Source organism: Podarcis bocagei (genome assembly GCF_964188305.1).
Source record: "Podarcis bocagei genome assembly, chromosome: 10".
NCBI lineage: Eukaryota > Metazoa > Chordata > Lepidosauria > Squamata > Lacertidae > Podarcis > Podarcis bocagei.
In genome coordinates, this window is record NC_138135.1 from 57,666,264 (window position 1) to 57,687,199 (window position 20,936).

At 41.5% G+C, this 20,936-nt stretch overlaps 1 protein-coding gene across 2 annotated transcripts in view; it reads right to left on the reverse strand.

The window, feature by feature from the left end:
• TFEC (transcription factor EC) overlaps window positions 1–20,293 on the reverse strand; it is a 129,790-nt gene extending 109,497 nt beyond the window's left edge. Inside the window, exon 1 of one of the 2 annotated variants that reach the window (XM_081211790.1) lies at window positions 20,069–20,293. In XM_081211790.1, coding sequence (XP_081067916.1) covers window positions 20,069–20,074 — 6 coding nt within the window. In that variant the 5' untranslated portion in view covers window positions 20,075–20,293. Of the gene's footprint in view, window positions 1–19,461; window positions 19,718–20,068 lie in introns of those variants that run through there. The other variant, XM_081211791.1, reaches the window with a different exon arrangement.
• Between the last annotated feature and the right edge of the window lie 643 nt (window positions 20,294–20,936).

Genomic DNA, 20,936 nt, shown 5'->3' on the forward strand with positions numbered 1-20,936 from the left:
TGGTAATCTAATTAGTACTCTGCTTATTGCCTACTACAAAATGGATTTCTTGACTGACTGTCAGCATATTCTATGCATTCCCTATTTGAATAATGGCATTCTCGTTGGGACCAGTAGGGTAGGGGCATTTGACCCAGAATGCTGCTTGCTCCATTTTTTAAATACCATGTTTTTGAAATGCCGAAAAACTAAAATTGTGGCGAGTTTAATTTCAAAGTCATTTTTGGCCTCCCTTTCAAATGGCATGTGGTAATCCTGCATATCTATTATTTTATTTTATTTTATTTTCTGCACTGACGGAAAATGTTAATGAAGAGAGCCGCAGTGTACCATCTCACCCAGAGCAATGGAAAACATTAAAATCACTTTGTGAAGAACTGAATAAAACTTTATTTTTATAAATATAGCCCTCGTCGGAGCTCTGTCATTCCACTGTACTTTTGAAATAAGGGCACATGGAAAAATATGGCAGAGAGCCTTTGAGATAGCTAACTAAAGCTACAAAATGAGCACTGCACTGTATTTCCAAGGAACACAGTTCAAAAGTTGTACGATTACTACTAAGGTTGTTTTATTCTTTACCACATTTGGAACAGGAAGTCTGTGTTGTTCTTGAAGAATTCTGAAAAGCAATGTCACAGTCTGATGACCTCTTCTCCTCATTAAAACGTTCCCAAAGACAGCTCTCTGCATGATGTTTTGTAGCTTCAGCAGCCATGAACTAATTTGTACCTCTTATTTTGATCATGCACACTGGTGAAAGCACCAAACAATATTTTTCTTTAAACACAGAGAGGCCTTTCAACAGCTCAGCACGCAATTTCTACCCTCTTTTTAATCTTGGAGCACCTATTTATTTGCTCTTTTCACCACTAAATCTTCTTTGCTCCTTTCTGCCCCCTGTAAAGTCGCTAGTTAAAAATCTTCTGTGTGTGTGTGTGTATGTGTGTGTTTTCCCCCCTTCATAGGCTTAAGCCATTAGAGGGTTATTACCATAAAAAGGGAAGGGAAAGAATTAGAGATATCAGAATTTGCATTAGTAAATTTCAATCCAATTAAACTAAAATAATATTTATTTAGGAGCTACCTTTCCGGAACGCGTATCCGTTCTGTAAAGCTGATGGGGCAAAAAGCAGAATAGGTACCCAGTGACGTGACTGATTTGTTCTGAATACTGGATGTTTCAAGATGGTGCTGATAGATAATTAGCATTCATCTGGTTGATTTGTTTATTTTGCATTCCTTCACTCCTTCTGATAGATTCATTATGCAAGCCATCTCCTTCTCCCATCTCAGGCTTTCAGTGCTATGCAAATTGCAAACAAGTCCTGTCAGGGCCTTTGGCGCAGATGGCTTGGAAAGGCAGTCTACGTTGGCTGACATTGAGAGTAACATCTCAAGTTATCAATATTGAACAGATGCCGAGCAAAGCGATTACATGCTGCATTTATTTGTGCCTCATTTCTAATTTTAAAAAATGGATTCTATGGAATTAGACTTTCAATAGTAGTTTCTTATGGAACCCGTCTCCCAATACAAATGTATCTGGAACCTTAGATCTTCATCAGAGGTCATTCTCTAGGTCCCTCCTTTGAGGGAGACCTGGAAGAGAGAGCCCTTTCAGTTGTGGCTCCCTGCTTGTAGGGTGTTCTCCCCAGTAAGGTTCACCGGGTGCCTCCACTGACATATTTTTGATGCCCGGTCAAAGCTTACCTTCTCTCCCACCCCACCAGTCTTTCGATAGACTTTATAGATCACTTTATACCCTAACATGGTCACAAAGCAGTTTACACATCAATCAATAAAACAACCATCCATTCATCAAAAAGTGTTGGAAGTTGAGGAACACAAAACAAAGTCCAATAAATAGGAACAGATCTATAGAAACATCACAATCTACTGATCCAGAGCAGGCTAACCAAGTCTGAGTGAAAAGAAATGTCAAATTGCCAAAGAGTGCTAATTGAAGAGGTGTTTCTCAGAGAAGAGTGTTCCATAGTCAAGACACAACCACAGAGAGGACCCTATCCCGTATCAGGGGATAGTGCAACAGACCCCTCTGATAACCTCACAGTCAAGGCTGGCTGGTATGGGAAGAGATGCTCCATCAGCTATCTAGACTCCAGGACATTCAGGGCTTTGTGCATTAATTCCAACTTGGGCCTGCTAACATACAGGTAGCCAGTGAAGATCCCACAGCACAGGTATTATGGCTGCCACTCAGCTAGGCTATCCTGGTCCAGGAATGACCACAGGTGGCTGGAAATGTAAGGAAAAAGAAGGAACCTTTTACCACATGTGGTGGACGTGCCTCAAGGTAAAAGACTTATGGGAAAGGATCTATAATGAACTGGAAAAAATGTTGAAAAACACATTTATCAAGAAACCAGAAGCCTTTTTACTTGGTATAGTGGGGGGAGAAATCCCCAAAAAGGATGTTACTTTTTTCTGTATGCCACAACAGCTGCGAGAATATTATTAGCGAAGAATCGGAAGAAACAAGATTTACCAACTATAGAAGAATGGCAGATGAAGATGATGGGACTGTATGGAACTTGCCAAACTGACTGGGAGACTCCGAGACCAGAGAGAAGAGACGGTGGAAGAAGACTGGAAGAAGTTTAAAGAATATTTGAAAAAATGTTAATATTTAAATCTTAGAATAGCTTTGGAAGTAGATATAGGCTGTAGGGTTAGAAGTAGAAGATAGTGTATTTTAAAATAGTATTATCTGTAAGTGATAAAACGTGAAGATTTTTATGGTAAAAATTAGTGTGATAAAAAAATGTTTAAAAATTATGATATATGAAACTGCTAAAGATGAGGTAAAATGAAAATCAGATAGGGGGGACTTGGGGAAGCTCACTTAACCATGTTTAGAAAAAATAAGGATAAGACAAGAATTTATTCGTATTGTTTGTATTTCTGTTTGTATTGTTTATTTGTGTTATAAAATGAATATTTTTTTTTGGAAAAAAACCAAAGGAATGACCTCAGACTTGCAATTGAGATCACCAATGACAAAGATGAATTGAAGAGCACCACTAAACTATGTACCTGCTCCTTCAGAAGGAGGACAACTTCACAGACTGGTCACCAATTTCCCAGAGCCAGAGCTGTTTTTGGACTACAATTCCCATCATCCCTGACCACTGGTCCTGCTAGCTAGGGATGATGGGAGTTGTAGTCCAAAAACAGCTGGAGACCCAAGCTTGGGAAACACTGGTTTAGACTATGACCCAGAGTTCACCAGTCCCTTAACCACTCTGAAAGGCTCTGCTGGACATCTTGTGGATAACATGGAGATGGAGAAACAGTTTCTCATCACCATTATCAGTGCTACATGGAAGGCATGACTGTGTGCTATAACCTATATTACACCAGCTTCACTATGAGATTTGTACCACTTACATGCCATCCATTGTCCAACCCACTTCATTATCTGAAGCTCACTGAAAAACCAGGGTGCATTTGGGGCTCGGCATTTTTGAGAGGGGAAATCTTGTTGATGGCCCTTTCCATTCCACCATAGCACAGTGAGACCAGAACTTCAATGGGAGCACTAGACATACCAACTGGAAAGTCACCCAGAGCATTCAGGAATCCCCATAAGAATAACACCCCCAACATGGAACCCCAACCAGTCTTGTTAGCAAAAGCCAGGTCAAAGCTGTGACCAGAAACATGCGTTGAACCAATGAAATGCTAACTATGCAACCCCTGGTTATCATCAAAGCCATAAAGTCCTGAACTGGCCCCCCAAACTAAACCTTATTGCAGATACTGAAGCATCTCACTATTGTTGTCAGCATCCAGGGGTGCCTACTTGAATAAATATTGGGTGGCGCAGGTAAGTTCTGCCCCATGTTAATTGATCACATGACACGGTGCATGCACACACATTGAATGGCAATGTCCATCAACTTTGGGGGGCTGGGCCCCCTCAAATATTTTATTGGAGGGCTGAAGGGACCTCAGTCCCTAGGATTTGGCTCCTATGTCAGCATCACTTCTGAGCCTGCCTTAACCAGCTCTAGCAAGGAAGCTGTTGGGCAGTGAAATATACTCAGAGTCAAGAGTGGATTTCATGCTCTTTATTCAGCTCATAGTGGTGAGGAGGAATGAAAGTTTCCCCAAAATACCTGCTTTATATACATTATTTACACAATGGGCTGCACATGATTGGCTAATTTCGGGATTCTCCTGTAGGCCAATCAGGTTGTGGATTCACTTCCACCTGGAGCTGGATTGGGTGGCTCCTGCAGACCAATCAGACTGCTGCATTTTGGATCCTATTGTTCTAGGACCAATCAGACTGCTGCATTTAGGATCCTATTCAACTCAGTACATAACTGGCAGCAAGGTGAATTGTACCAAGTGGACCCCTGTTCTCTGATCCAACATCAGGTGCAGACATTTCTGGTGGAATTTCTGTATAAGCCCTGCCCTAGGAGACTAGGACTTTAAAGGTCAACATAAGCATATAATGGAGCCTGGAAGCCAAGCAGAAGGCAATTCAATTGCAAGACTGGTGTAATATATACAAGTGGCAGGCTCTAGTCCAGGCATCCCCACACTCGGCCCTCCAGCTGTTTTGGGACTACAGTTCCCATCATCCCTGACCACTGGTCCTGTTAGTAGTCCCAAAACAGCTGGAGGGCCAAGTTTGAGGATGCCTGCTCTAGTCAGTAACCTTGAGGTTGCATTCTACACTACTTGCAGTTCTCAAGCACTTTTCAGAGGCAGCTGTACGCAAAGTGCATTACATTAGTCTAACCTGCACAGTGGTTTTTTTCTTTAAAAAAAATGTTTAGGGGTACTCCCATTTTGAGTCAAGAAAATCACTATTTTATAGTTCAAATCGGGGAAAATAAATATAGTAAATGGACAAAAATACAAAGATTCACAAAATGTTTAGAGGTATGCCTACCCCTGCGTACCCCCAGAAAAAAGCACTGAACCTGGATGTAATTAAGGCATGGATTACTGCTCCCAACTTGTGTTTTCTTTAATAGTCTATAGAATTGTGTGGTGGTCCCCCCCCCTTAATAATCAAGGACAATATGGGGGGGGTTCTATACACTCAGGGGCAGCTCCAGGTTTGAGAGGGCCCTGAGTAAAGTGTTCCCTGATTGGTCTCTTCTTTCCTACCTGTGGTTTCTGGTGGGCATTGCCTAGCTGTGGTAGTGATGCTTTGTGCTGCCTCAAGACGCCCTTTCAAATTCCATACTACTTTCTACAGCAATGATAGGTCAAGGGCATTATGAGAAATTTCAAGGGTAGCTAGATCCAGCTGCCTGGCACTCTTCAAAGGGTCAGGTCAAAAAGAAATATTAAGAACCCCAACCAAAGAACTCTGGCAAGAGAAACTGATGGATTATGCAGAATTGGCGAAGTTGACACAAACTACGGGATAAGGACAACTGTGACTTTAAAGAAGAATGGGAACCTTTTACAAAGTACTTAAACAACAAAATGAACTGGACTCCTTGGCAGGCTTTCAATAAACATACACAAACTTTTTATTGGTACCATATAGATAGATAAATTATTGGTACCAAACTTTTTATTGGTACCATATAGATAGATAAATTAAGGATCTTTACAATTTTATAATATGCAGAGAATAACATGTGCTGAAAAACCAGAGAGAGGAGTCTGGGGTGGGGGGTGGGAGGGAGGGTTTTTTTGGGGGGGAAGGGGAGAAATGGGGGGGGGAATGAGGATGATGTATTTCTGAAGAATTGCTATGTTGAAATTCCTAATAAAAAATATTCAAAAACAACAACAAGAAGAACAACAACTCTGGAAGAAAAGGAAAAGGAACATAAAATGTACAATTTAATTTACTCCCCCCTCAAAAAAAAAAAAGAATTTTTTTCTCGTTAAAACAAATTTTATTAGTATTTTTCCACACAACAACAACACGAAAGATATGTAAAAATAACAATACACAACACACAAAAATCAACATTCGAAAACTAAAGAAAGCAACAACAACAACAAAAACCAAATCCATATCTTACAAGTTAATATTATAAACACTAAAACAACAACAACAAGACAATTGACTTCCACCAATCCCACAGCACCTCCTTTATCTCTCATTGTGTCTTCCTGTTTTCCTGTTTTCTTTATCATCTCTATCCTAACATCTAGATATAAATCCCTCTTTCATATCCTTTCACTTCACAAGGTTATTCCAAACTCAGCCAGATTTCTGTCCTCAAACCTTGACTTTTGAGGTATTCATTTAGGCACTCCTATTCTCTTTTTACTTCCCTTTTTTCGTTTTTGTCTTATTATGTCTGTCAATTTGGCTAATTCTAAGTATTCTGAAAGAAATTTTAAGAGCATCAGCAGAGAACCGGAGCTCAGGCATCTCCCCAGAATGCCAGATGCTAACAGTTGTTCTGCGTATGCAAACTTGGATGGCTTTGAGAATGGTTACAGGAGAGGGTTACCCCTCCAGATGTTGTTGGACTCCCATCAGCCCCCAGACGTCATGGCCAGTCAGGGATGACTGAACAATATCTGTAGGGCCAGAAGTTCTAGCTCATCAGGGCAATCATTTTGCTAGAGGAAAAGAATAGCTTCTTCTATCAGGACGGTTTATTTTCAGGCACCAAGCAAACTGGTACACAGAAAAGAAAATGGAAATGTAAGCAGGGGGAAGGGGGGGCATTTTCAGGAACTGATGTCTCTCCTGTGGCTCTTTCTCCACTAGATGTCCTTAGCGTTTCACGCATCAGCTTCAAATACAGAAACTGAATATTCACAAGGGTACGGACCTTTTTTGAAGTGTGTGATATTAACAGATCATGACTGATGGCTTGCCCTACAGAGTTCATTTTATCTGGAAGAGAGAGAGAGAGAGAGAGAGAGAGAGAGAGAGAGAGAGAAGGAGGGAGGGAGGGAGGGAGGGAGGGAGGGAGGGAGAGAGGCAAAATGAGCACAATAATTTAATCCCCTGCTTGGTTAAGATATATAGGGGTATCCCAATTTAGGAAGCTATTAAAGTCATGTGTGCTTTCTTCTTTGGAAACATTTAAGCAATCAAGGCATTCAAACAATCTGGACCAGGGGGAATCCTTACAGAGGGGAAACATATTTGATAGATAGATATAGATATTATACTAACCAAGAATTCCTCCCCACCCTCAACCTAATTGTACTGCTTTCAAATCCTATTTTATAGTTATACAGACCATTTGCAGTAATCCCAGTTTAGCAGCAGGGGTTTTGTTTTAGTTTTACTAGATCATAAAGGGTGAGGTATCACAGGTGTCCATTTCAGGCTTGTAAGCCTGCCCCAACCAAAGCCATCTACCAAAAAAAGAAAGAAAGAAAGAAAGAAAGAAAAAAGAAAAGAAAAGCAAGCATCTAAATCAGGCATGGCCAAACTTGGCCCTCCAGATGTTTTGGGACCACAACTCCCATCATCCCTAGCTAACAGTATTCAGGGATGATGGGAATTGTAGTCCCAAAACTAGTCTGGAGGGCCAGGTTTGGCCATGCCTGACCCTAATAAATAATAGTAATAAAATAAAATAATAATAATAATTATTTATACCCCGCCCATCTGGCTGGGTTTTCCCAGCCACTCTGGACGATTTCCAACCAAATATTAAAAATACAGCACTAGACATAAATGAAACTAAAGCACGCTGAGGTAAATCCACCAGGACAATACCTTTTCTGTTTTGAAAGACTACAGGTACTTTAAATGAAGCTTTAACCACACACATTCTAACTAGAGCGGAGGGCTACAAATCTCCTGTAGTCAGGAAATGGGGATATATATATATATATAGAGAGAGAGAGAGAGAGAGAGAGAGAGAGAGAGAGAGAGAGATTCCTGAAAGGCGCCAGTAAGCATCAATCTGGCCATACTGGAGCAGCATGTGTCTGATTTCTCAGAGCAGCGGGCAAAAAGTTTGCACTGCATACATGAGCAGTTCCTTTCCCAGAGGCAGACAGACAAAACACAAAGAGGATGCTTTGAATAACCTTCAGAGTCCACAGCTCCAGCACTCATCTCCGGAACAAGCGCCAACAGTTAAGGGGAAGGTTGCAACCTCCGGTGGCTTCATAGCACTTCACTGCCACCAGCGGGACTCAATGTGACAATAAAGACTACGGTGCCAACAAAAACAGCAGAACAGGAGATGCGGGAGGAAGCCAAACAACAAAGACTGTGCTTGCTGGCAAGCAGGGTACATATTTAATATTTAACCATGCCAGAGTTGACAGGGTTATTTTGCATTGGTCCCCACCATTGGTGTATACTGTAAAAAGTAAATAAATCTTCTAATCCATATATATATATATATATATATATATATATATATATATATATATATATATATATGGATTAGAAGATTTATTTACTTTTTACAGTGCAACAGAAGCCAACAGACTTGAACATCTGTTTTGATTAGAAATTGGAATTCTTTTGCTGTTGTATTATGTGTGTGTGAGAAGGGGGCACTTAGCTCTCTACAGTTACCTGTGAGGAAGGCCTTTGAACATGGTCTATTTTTTCACGTTACCCCTTTCTCTCACGTCACGTTTATTTTTTTAAGCCCCCCAACCCCACATTTCAATGTGAATTCACAATCTTGAATGCTTTGTGGTAATATTAATTCACCTCAGCTATACATAACCTCCAGGTTCCTCACTACCACCACCAGCCTAAACTTGTGGGGCAGGGAGGTCTATAGGAATTAGATTCTTCTGATCAGGGACTATCCAACATTGGAATGAAGTCAAGTGTTTGAACTTTAGGTTGGGAATCAGCCAGGATTTGGATTCTGCAGGTTGTCCACGCTGCTGCCCAATCGTTTCCCTGCTTGCCCTCACAGAGGCCATCTTGGCTGTGGTGTTGAAGAACTCAAGGACTCCACAAAGTATGTGCCAAAGAGTTCTTGCCTAGAGTGGTTCACGAGTTCATGGCCTCCACAACAACTATGGGATCATCTCAGATTATATTTGGTTCACCACATGTGGCAGGAGCCAGATTTGATATTGTCTTCTGTTCTGGAATAGCGGGTAATAATCAGAAGATGGGTGAGCTGCAACTGACTCCATTGTCACAGAGAATATCATCACAGGTTTGTGGTGGACAGGTTTGACCTGTAACTTCTACCTGTAACATCTGTAGGGGTGGAGGACCAGTTTTGATTATCCACTATTGACAGCTGATTCAACCAATGGATCCCTGGAGGTGCTAGAGAAATTTCCTATGGGTATGTCTGGCATTCCTGCTAGAGTTCTGGTCACTGCCTGGAATGTGGGGTGAGCCAGCAATATCACTCCCAAGTGTCCTTGGCCCAGACTCAGACTCATATCAGCATCTAGTTACTCAGAGGAGCTCAGATAAGACCCTTTGGAAGGAGCTCCCATTGAACGCAGTGGAATTACTTCCTTGGAAGTAGCCGCAGGAATCATAAACTACATGAAATGCAGTTCCTTCAGTTGGACATTAGACAAGGATGTTGGAACTCTTCCTATCCTGCTTTTGCCATTTCCTTAACTGGGGGACACATTTAAAATGGTTTGGGGGGGGGAGACAATTGTGGGGAGGGAGCGAAAAGGCAAACTTAATTCTCTAATGGCATAATTCTCTAATAACATAGGAGAGACATCTAGTGGTTAAAGATAAATATGTGAAATACAAGACAATAATGTGGACTATTGCCTATGAAAGTTCATATAGTAAAGCATGAACGTTTCTTAGGAGCTCACAGTACTTTCTGAAGCCTTAGAGTACAGTCTGAGAATCTTAAGAAGTGAAAGGAGCAACGCTGACATAGGAAGTAGGCATTCAGGGATGACCTTCCTCACATGCCTTGCTTCTCATCACAACTACACTGGTTTACATGTGGAGAAAATTGAAAAAGGGGAGCTGGTGGCAAGGGACAGCTTAGATGCCTGTGTAGGCCATATTGCAGGCCACTAAGAGCCACCTGCAGCCCTCAGGTCACAATTTGCCCACACATGGACTAGATGATTCTACTCAGCTTCCTATGTTTCTAAAAACAAAAATTTCTTATAGAGGCCCATCCAGAAATTGCATAGTGGTGAGGGGGGTGGTGCAAGGAGAAGAGGCAAAGTCAACAGATAAGTCAAGCATCAAACAGACAAAAAGTGAACCAAAAAACCTAATAAGGTGATCAATATTGTTGATCCAATGTTGATGGAGGAGTTTCAGTTGATGTAGCTGAAGGATGTGGCAGGTTCTTGGACTGGGTTTGTATGACTGCATGTGCCCCTCTTGGTGGCAGGGGGGCAGGGAAGGGATATGGGGAGGAAGCTTATAAATGCCTCATTCTAAGAGCAAGTGGTTCCCACCATCTCAAGGAGGAAAGGACGAGGCCATTTCTAAAGATGGCTTCCCAGGACCTAGAAAATGTAAACAGCTATAGGACCATGGCAAACGTTCCCTTCTTGAGCAAGACTCTGAAGGAGATGGGTGCTACGCAGATCCTTGTGGTGAGAGAGAGAGGGGTGGGACTGTAACCCCATTGATTTTTTGGGACCTTCCAGGAACTTTTGATGCCATCAATCACGGTGTCCTTCTAGGATGGCTGTCTGAGGTAAGGGCTGGTGGCAGCACATTGTGATGGTTTTGCTCCTACCTGGTCTGTCAGACCCAGAAAGTGGTGCTGGGCAGGGGGTGTATGTTTAGCCATGTGGAGCTTGTATTGCCACAGGGCTCGGTCCTATCTCCCACACTTCTTAATAGGAAACCACTGAGGGAGGGAGCTGGAATTTTGGAGTATGTTGTCTTCAACACAGATATGGCACACTATTTCTCTTCACCTTCATCAAGTGTGGCAGTGGGTGTGCTGGACTGGACAGGTCCCTGGCTGTGGTAAAGACTTAATCCAAACAAGACAGTGATGATGTGCATATCGACCAGTTCTGGAAGGGGTTGCATTTCCTCTGAAGGATTAGATTCCCAGCTTAAGCTACTGCAATTAGCAGCACATAGTGATCTCTGTGCTACATTTTACCAGCATAGGCTGGTGGCCCTGGCATCAACAATCTGCTTTATTATAATATATTATTTATTTGATTTATATACCACCCTTCATCAAAAGATCTCCGGGTGTTTCACAAGGTAAATGTATTTTCTAGTTAACTCCCATCTAGGTTACTGCAATATGTTACAGCAGTTCACAGGACTGTGCCTGAAGATGGACCAGAAATTTCAGGTGGCCCAAAATTCCTAAGTGAGATTCCTAACAGGAACCAGCCATTCGGAACACATTACGATGGTCCTTGCTGAACACGCTTGCATTGGTTTTCAGCAGTTTTCTGGGCCCCAATTCAAGCTATAAAACTTTGGACCGCAGCACGTGAAGGAAAATTTCTTTGCCTTTTGGGCCAGAGCTCCCCCACCCCTGCACTCAGTTTTTGTTGTCTTACATTGCCTAGACCAGGTCAGTATAACTTGTGATGACACCACCACAATACAGAACTTCGACAACATATGGTGGCTAAGTAAACCTCCAGTTTTTGCTGCGTGGCTAGTAATACAAACAAACAGAAGTGGTCAGTCCCAAACAGTGCACAACACATCACTCGAGCGAGTAGCATTTGGCTACCTGGCCCTCAAATTATACAGGCCAAGCCAGGATACGTGATCCTTTTGTTGTTGTTGTTTAATTGTTTAGTCATGTCTGACTCTTTGTGACCCCATGGACCAGAGCACGCCAGGCACTCCTGTCTTCCACTGCCTCCCGCAGTTTGGTCAGACTCATGCTGGTAGCTTCGAGAACACTGTCCAACCATCTTATCCTCTGTCGCACCCTTCTCCTTGTGCCCTCAATCTTTCTCAACATCAGGGTCTTTTCCAGGGAGTCTTCTCTTCTCATGAGGTGGCCAAAGTACTGGAGTCTCAGCTTCAGGATCTGTCCTTCCAGTGAGCACTCAGGGCTGATTTCCTTCAGAATGGATACGTTTGATCTTCTTGCAGTCCATGGGGCTCTCAAGAGTCTCCTCCAGCACCAGAATTCAAAAGCATCAATTCTTCGGCACTCTTTAAATCACTTAACTGGTTGTACGTTACATGATCCTACAACCAGTTAAAAGTGATTTAAATCTATTTACAATCCTTCATGCATCTATTCAAAAGTAAGTCCCATTGAGCTCAGTGGTGCTTACTCCCAGGAAAGTGGTATAGAATTGTAGTCTCAATTACTTCTTTTTATAAAAAGAAATCAATATAAGGCATTCTGCCAAGAACCAGGACCTCTTACGCTTCCTTTCTATGAAATTCTCCACAGTTTTATTTAAAAAATCTGCTCCGACACATATTCTTGCTTCCTTGACTTCTTGCAATTGTAGTGGCTTTACACTTAAGGGCTTCATTCTTTACTGTGGCAATTACAATCATTTTGTTTCATTTATAATCCCCTTTTAGAGTAAATGAACATAAAGACATAGATGGATTTTAAATGACTGTCTCTGTCACATACATTTGTAGAGGACACTAAATCTCCCGAGAGTTAGATTTGTGTTAATTAAATCTACAAAAAGAGAGAGAGAGACAGAGAAGACTCCATAAGGTCCAAAGCATGCTTAATGAATTAACACGGAAGCCCTGTTGAGCAGGCCTTTTAAACTATAGTGAAACAAATCAACTCACACTTTATTACTACCCACTTAACAAATTAAATCTGTCACTTTATATCATAGTAAACCAGGGTTTTTCATAAATGCTAATTAAAGCCATTAAAAATGGAAATCTCCCATGCAGCTTATGCAAAGCATGCCTATTGATGCAAAGAGATAGGTCCTGTTTGTTCTTCTGAATGAAAACTAGAACTTCGACTCTGACAAGCTAGACTGCAGTGGGAGGGAGCAAGCAGTGGGAGGGACAAGCATACGAGCCTAAATAAAACAGATACAGATTTATTTTTTTAAAAAAAGAATTTGGAAGGGATTTAACTTGAATGGCTTGGAGTCATCCTTTAAAGGCACTGTGATTTATCTGTTTTAACTAGCACTACAGCATCTTACACTTACATACACACAAACAACTAGTAGGTCAGTAGCTAGAAACTGGAAACACATATATGCAATGGATTGCTCAAGTAGCACTTTTTGCTCCCATTTTGCAGAGGAAAATGCCTACGTTTTACTGGCTCTCAGCCAATGCCCCTTCCGATTAGAAATGGACAGTTCTGGCAGACTGGCCTATCCGTGTGCCTCCTTTCACAAGCGATGGAGAGAAACTTTGGGTGATAACCAGCTAAGTCCTACTCAGAGCAGATCCCTGGAATCACGTAATTTAAATCCATTGATTTCAATGTGTCTACTCTGATGACTAACCATCAGCTGTCATGTGCTAGTGTCTCCACACCCTTCTGCTTTGACTTGCGGATGGCAGGCAGAGCCACAGTGCCCAGCTGGAAATTTGGCAGCCCTCCTTTCCGTAGTGACTTATTTCAATGTACAACCTAAATGCAGTTTGTTGCAGTTATACGTGGCAGGGAGCAGTAGCCAAGCTCAGCTTCCAGCCACACAAAACTAGAATGATCCATGCTTTGCTGCACTTATTCTTTACATAATTAGAAATACAGCTAAAATATTTTACTTATACAGTGGTGCCTTGGTTTACAAACTTCATCCATTCCTGAAGTCTGCTCTTAAACCAAATCCATTGTTAAATCGAGGCATGCTTTCCCTGAGGCTTCCTGCTGCTGGTGCCCTTCCACTGTTCAGTTTCCATTAGTAGACCGAGGTAAAGTTCGCAAACCAGAGCACTACTTCCGGTTTTACGGAGTTCGTAAACTGAATAGTTCATAAACAGGACTGTTCATAAACAGAGGTACCACTGTACATTTTTTTTTAAAAAAAAAGTGTGAAGCTACTCTTGGAACTGCTAGCTGTTTTACACCAGTCAACACCAACAACCCCATATACCTGATACCAGTGACACATATCACAATTGACTCCAGATTTTTCAGAGACGATTTGAAGCCAGCACTCTCTCTCCCCAGCAGCAAACTCATTTCTTTATTGGGCAAGGAAACTGTTAAGTTGTGGGTGAACACATCAGACGACACAGCAATTCTTCAAACAGCTCTTGTTTATTCACAGACCCAGAACAGAACTGAACTGGAGGGTTCAGTCAGCCTGCTTACATAGAGCTCCACCACAACGCAACAGTAACAACTTTTTGTAACTATCCAATCACTGAACGTCACTTTCAATTCCTTATTTGCATATGTGGACCTGAGTGAAAACTATCTACAGTATCCCCCTGCTGGCCCAGGGTGAGAACTTCAGTATATAACAGAAACAATGGAAAGTTTGACTATATTGGGGACAAGATTATTTTCCCTGTTCCATTCCTCCTCCCCACTCTGGCTACATGTGGCCAGATTTACAGAAGATGGTCCTCTGTTCAAAGGGATGTCTGGTCTAGGTGGGTGATGTAGGACAGGGGTGCAGTAGGTGCAGGTTGCCCTGGGTGTTATCACTCCTGGGGAGTGATGCGGTGGCTGGGGGAACTGCAAGCTCCATGCTGCCCAAAACAGCAACGTGGGACTTGTGGACTCCGTGGAGGTTCCACGCAGCATGCTCTGCCCCAGCTTGCCCCGCCCCAGGTGCAGGGCATTTGTGCTGCCCCGGGCACCCAAGCAGCTAGCTATGCCACCAGTCTAGGTCTGGTCTGAAGACAGAATCATCAGAAAGGAAGCAGACACCTTGAAGTTGCCTGTTAAAATTGATCTCTGGACAACAGACTCAAGACAGTTCACTTGGCCTTCTCCCACTCTGGTGAGATTGTCTTTCCATGTAAATTATCCTAACTATTTCTCAAGTTGCAGTCATTCATATAAATTAGCATAAGCATGTTTCATGTAAATCTGTGTCTTCTTTGGAGAGAGTTATGCTTACTCTTTTTGGGGCAATGCGTAAGAGGCCCTCTAGTTGCTTTCTACTCCACCTGCATTCCTGTTGCATTGTTCCACTTTCAGAAAACGCCCAGGTAATTCAGAGCCCCAAAATACAAGTAGAACTTTGGAGGTTTGGAAGTTTGGAAGAATGCCTTCTCTGATTGTCATACATCCAGACTCTAAGCAAGTGTCTCTATTTAACAGGGACAGCTCCAGATTTACAGAAGCCATCCTGGTTTCTGATTTGATCCCAGAATGTCCCACTTTTCCTTTGGACGCCCTGATTTTCATCAGAGAAATATTGGAGGGTATGGAGTTATGTGATCCCTAAGCCAAGGAGATAACTAACTATGCCACCTTTATAGGCAGCCCTGTATAATAATAATAAATAATTAATAATAATAATAATAATAATAATAATAATAATAATAATAATAATAATAATAATAATTAATAATAATAATAATAATAATAATAATAATAATAATAATAATAATATAATTTATTATTTATACCCGGCCCATCTCGCTGGGTTTCCCCAGCCACTCTGGGTGGCTTCCAACAAAACACTAAAATACAATAACCTATTAAACATTAAAAGCTTCCCTAAACAGGGCTGCCTTCAGATGTCTTCTAAAAGTTTGGTAGTTATTTTTCTCTTTGACATCTGGTGGGAGGGCGTTCCACAGGGCGGGTGCCACTACCAAGAAGGCCCTCTGCCTGGTTCCCTGTAACTTGGCTTCTCATAGCAAGGGCACCGCCAGAAGGCCCTCGGTGCTGGACCTCAGTGTCCGGGCAGAACGATGGAGGTGGAGATGCTCCTTCAGGTGTACTGGATCGAGGCCGTTTAGGGCTTTAAAGGTCAGTACCAACACTTTGAATTGTGCTCAGAAATGTATAGAGAAGTTTAATTATTTCTTGTGTTTTATGATGTTTTTATATATGTTGTAAGTCACCCACCATCATCAGCGACATCATCATTGAATAAGACATCCCTCTTTTCATCAGAGAAATGTTGGAAGGTATGTACATCAATGTTGTGTATGTATGCAGTACTGTATAATGGTTCATATACTGTATAGAAGGGGTTGGCAATGTGGTGTCTTCCAGATATTGTTGGACTACATCTCCCATCATCCCTGACCACTGGCTATGCCAGCTGGGGCTGATGGGACTTGTTGTCCAGCAACATCTGGAGAACACAGCATTGGCTACCCCAAGTATATAGGCTTGGTAAAACCCGTTCACAACATAACAAATACAAACAAGTAGATGTTCTGTTTTCTCACCCACTCCAACAGGCTTAGCTTGGATCAAACATAGGAAAAACTGGAAACCAACGCAACTCTATACAAGCCATACTTCACTGGATGCCAACACATTAACATTTTGGCCAGGGAAAGAGCTCACTCACAGCCCGTTTCCCCCCTTAAGAAACCAATTTTGCTCCAGCTGAGTGCAAACAAAGATCTCTTTCATCTTCAAGTAATTAGCATGGAATGTAATGGAGAAAATACATGAAAAGCCCAGTCATATCCATGTTTGTTCAGATGTCCTGCAGATTTCAATAGGATTCGGTTTCAAGGCACAGTCATTGCTATCACATGAGAGGGAGAGCACAGCTGCATGCTGTGGTCATGTCAGCCCTGCTCTCTCCCCCATCAATGCATCAGAAGCCATGTCTGCAGAGGTGAGATGGTTGGTACTGCATTGCATCCCCAGGGTCAAATGTCTAATTCCTGGACTCCACTTCTAATTCCTAGGTGCCATACACTGAATATGGCATAAAATAAACTATATTAAATATATAAGCCATGTTGAAATGTAAGTTAGGCTGGCTTCCTGATGACGTCATCGCCTGGAGAGATGGACTCTTAAAAGAGCACAAAGGGAAGGGTGATGATCCATTGAAAATGACATCAGCAAAGCTAAGACTGTGCCAGCCGGAAAATGGGTGAAGCTCCTCCCTGCGGTCTGAGTTACACAGAAGAACAAAGGCCAGTAGTAGAGTTTTCCATATTTAAGAAAGATAGGATACAAGGGTTTGGGAACAAATATCACAACTGGAGAGAGACCTGTTGGAATGTAATGTAAAAGTGCTGTCTAAAATGTATAACATATTATTGGAATGGGGAAAAAGGATGGGCAAGTAAAATCTTCAATGACACATTGGGCAATAGATATTGGTTATAATATAGGCATGGAAGCATGGGAATGATTGTGGAATATGGATATAAAATTTTCACCATGTTATGGATTAAGAGAAAATTACAGTGGTATCTCGGGTTACAGATGCTTCAGGTTACAGACTCGGCTAACCCAGAAATAGTACCTCGGTTAAGAACTGCGCTTCAGAATGAGAACAGAAATCGTGCGGCGGCAGTGCAGCAGAAGACTCCATTAGCTAAAGTGGAACCTCAGATTAAGAACAGTTTCAGGTTAACAACGGACCTCCAGAACGAAGTAAGTTCTTAACCTGAGGTACCACTGTATACGAAAATGATATAGCGATGGTATCTAACACTGAGTAAACTGGAAATAAATGTATGAATCTAAATCAAACAAGTGTTGGAAATGTAAAGAGAAAGAATGTTCTTTTTAGTGGTATTGTAGTAAGGTTAAGGCTTACTGGGAAATGATATATAATGAAATGAAAAGGATGTTTAAGATAATGTTCTTTAAAAAACCCAGAAGCATTTCCCTTTGGGAATTATAGGGACAGAACTACCTAAAATGTAGAGAAACTAATTCAGTGTGCTACTACAGGCGCAGTATGTTACTTGCCCAAGAAGTCCCAGCAAAGGAAGAATGGATACAGAAACTTATAGAATATGCAGAAATGGCAAAACTTACTGGAAGAATAAGAAATCAAGATAACTTTTTATAAAAGAATGGAAATTGTTTATTGACTATTTAGAGATAAACTGCAAACAGATAAAAACATTGGCAGCATTATTGTAATAACCTGCAGTTTCATAAGAGTATATATTTAAAGATGATGAATAAATGAACATATTAAGCTAAATTGGATATGCAGAATATATATATATAAAAATTAGGGAACCACAGAAAGTAGGGGAAGGAAGTAAAGTTCGGAAAAGTCAAAATGGTTGTAAAATCAGGGAAATGCATAAATCTGAAAAGTATTAAAAAAAAATTTAAAAGGAGTTTTCAGGATTGTGGTTTTGCCTGATATAAGAGGAAAACTAGTAGCATTTTACAAGCGGTTTGCAAGCTGGAGAACGAGCAATGTGGGATGGCAGTTTGAATCCAAGGTGGCAGCCATGCAAGAAATAGGACCCCCCTTGAAGTGTGGTGCTTTGAACCCCTCCATCATAGGCTCAGGTTGTATATATGTGTAAATAAACCCTGTATCATAAAGACACCACAGTCTCCTCTGTGCCCATTTCCAAAGGAAACACGAACCCTTGGCAAAGTGCCTAGAACCCATGGAATTTCGCACCGCTTGAAGATTGGGGTGGCATGCAACAGTATGGTAAAAAGACCGAGCTCGCAACTTTTTACAACTAAAAATATCCAAGTGACATTTAAAAACCAGGAAGTATGTCAAGATGTGAAATTGAATGAAGCAGATTTCAACCTTCTCATTCTACATTGTTAAAATAACAGATCAATCATTGCTGATAACAAAGCTCCTAGCAGTGAATCATTCAAACAACATTATGCACATCCAAATGCTATATTAAACCTCTAATGTTCTTAGTCAAGCAAAATAGCACTTTACGTCTTAAGCAGCTCGCCTAAACCGAGCATCTATGAGATTATAGGGCTGCTTCAAACAGGTTCAATTTATGACTGCAACCACCAATTTGTGACTTAGATGTATGGATGTGTGCTTTCACGGATAACACAGCAGTGGGAAACTTAAAAACATAACCTCATTTAATACTAGGATACCCTGACACCAAAGTCAAAGGGCTGACTTTAAGATCAGTCAGAAATATCTGAGCCTTGGACAGAAATATTACTTCCTCAATTAAGCCAGTAGCTCTGTCTCGAAACCTAAACTGGCCAACTGTCAGTCACCAAAATATTTTGTGTGGTTTTTCCACCATTTGCTCTGGCACTGAGTCACTGTATCTTCCTAGTCTCTCAGCAATCTACAAACATCTTAAGTCACTTAAATACCCGAGCTCTAATACTATCGCATTCAACTCTTGAAAATGCTTTTACAAATCAGGAAGGGATCCTGGGGGTCATCTAGTCCAACCCCCTGCAATGCAGGAATTTCAGCTGAATCATCCATGGCATGGCCATCCAACCTCTGCTTATAAACATCCAAGAAAGGAAGAGTCCACAACCTCCCAGGGGAGACTATTCCGCCATCGAGCAGCTCTTAACATCAGGAAGTTTTTCTGTACGTTTAGCCAGAATCTCCTTTCTTGTAAGTAGAAGCCATTGGTTTGAGTCCTACCCTCCAGAACAGGAGAAAACAAGCTTGTTCCCTCTTCCATGTGACAGCCCTTAAGATATTTGAAGATGGCTATCATATCTCCTCTCAGTCTCCTCTTTTCCAGGCTAAACATACCCAGCTCTTTCAAGTACTCTTCGTAAGGCTTAGTTTCCAGACCTTTGATCATCTTGGTTGCCTTCCTCTGCACACGTTCCAGCTTTCCAACATCCTTCTTGAATTGAGGTGCCCACAATTCAACACAGTATTCCAGGTGTGGTCTGACCAAGAGTGATTTATATTCCACCCATCTGACTGGGTTGCCCCAGCCACTCTGGTCAGCTTCCAACAAATTATAAAACCACAGTGAAACATCTGACATCAAAAACTTCCCTATACAGGGCTGCCTTCAGATGTCTTCTAAAAATCAGATAGTTGTTTATTTCATTGACATCTGGTGGGAGGGCATTCCACATTGTCAACAGACAATGATGGGTTTAAAAAATATTTAATAAGATTTGGATTTGGAGTATGCAATAGCACACTCCAAAATGGTCATGTTCACAATGTTATGTGTTCCTCAAGTGATAAGAAGTTCCAGAAGCAGCCCTTACCCAAGTCTGGCTTTCTTTGAAAAAGAGAGATCATTTCATGGTATCTGGGTTTATTCACAAATATACAAGTTGAACATACCTCCCTAGAAAACTGGTTAACAATTAAATATAATATTCTAATTAAAACTTACCTGCATAATAACGTCTCCTGCATCCGACTGGAAAAAGTTACTTTCTCTGCTTTAGGCACATTGTACATTGCTCAGATTTAAGTGGACAAGGGAAGTTAAGCTCTATCACCCGGAGTGCCACTTCCCCTTTCCAACGTCATGCTAATTTCTCTGGCAGGGTTGAACTAAAATATCAACAAAGAATGACTAATCCAGCAGTGTCACAGGGCTAATTGATTATATCAACATTTATCTCCGCTGAGGCCATGTTATATTCCATACTCTGTTCCCTTGAAGAAGGGACATTCTGTGGATATCAATCAATATTTCTTCATTGCACAGCAAGAAATTGCATTGCAACATATCAAGGACGCCCAAACAAGAATATAGTTTGCTTATATATCAAACACACATTAAGAGCACCAGGCCGTGCATGTCTACTCAGAAGTAGGTCCCCCTGAGTTCAATAGAGCTTACTCCCAGGTCCGTGGGAGCAGGATTGCTGCGTAAGGAGTTGAACAATTCTTATTGTCGGCTCTACAGTATATTAGCTCATTTATCAGTATTTGTGATCAAGTCTTAGCTACACTCACTGCAAAGACTGCTAGTTTATATGTCACCATCTTGCTAGTGAAAGGGCAAATAAAAAAATCTTTTCTGCCGCCACCCTGGAATCTATACTGAGAAGGAGGATTGTATAATAATAAAATTTTATTTATATCCCGCCCTCGCCAGCCAAAGCCGGGCCCAGAGCAGCTAACAACAATAAAATGATACAACATTCTAAAATCATTTCATTATAAAATCAGCACCAATGGCTGCTTTTGCCCCAATACCTCTCCATTAGGACCGGCCCTAACATTAGGCAGGGTGAGGCAACTGCCTCTTG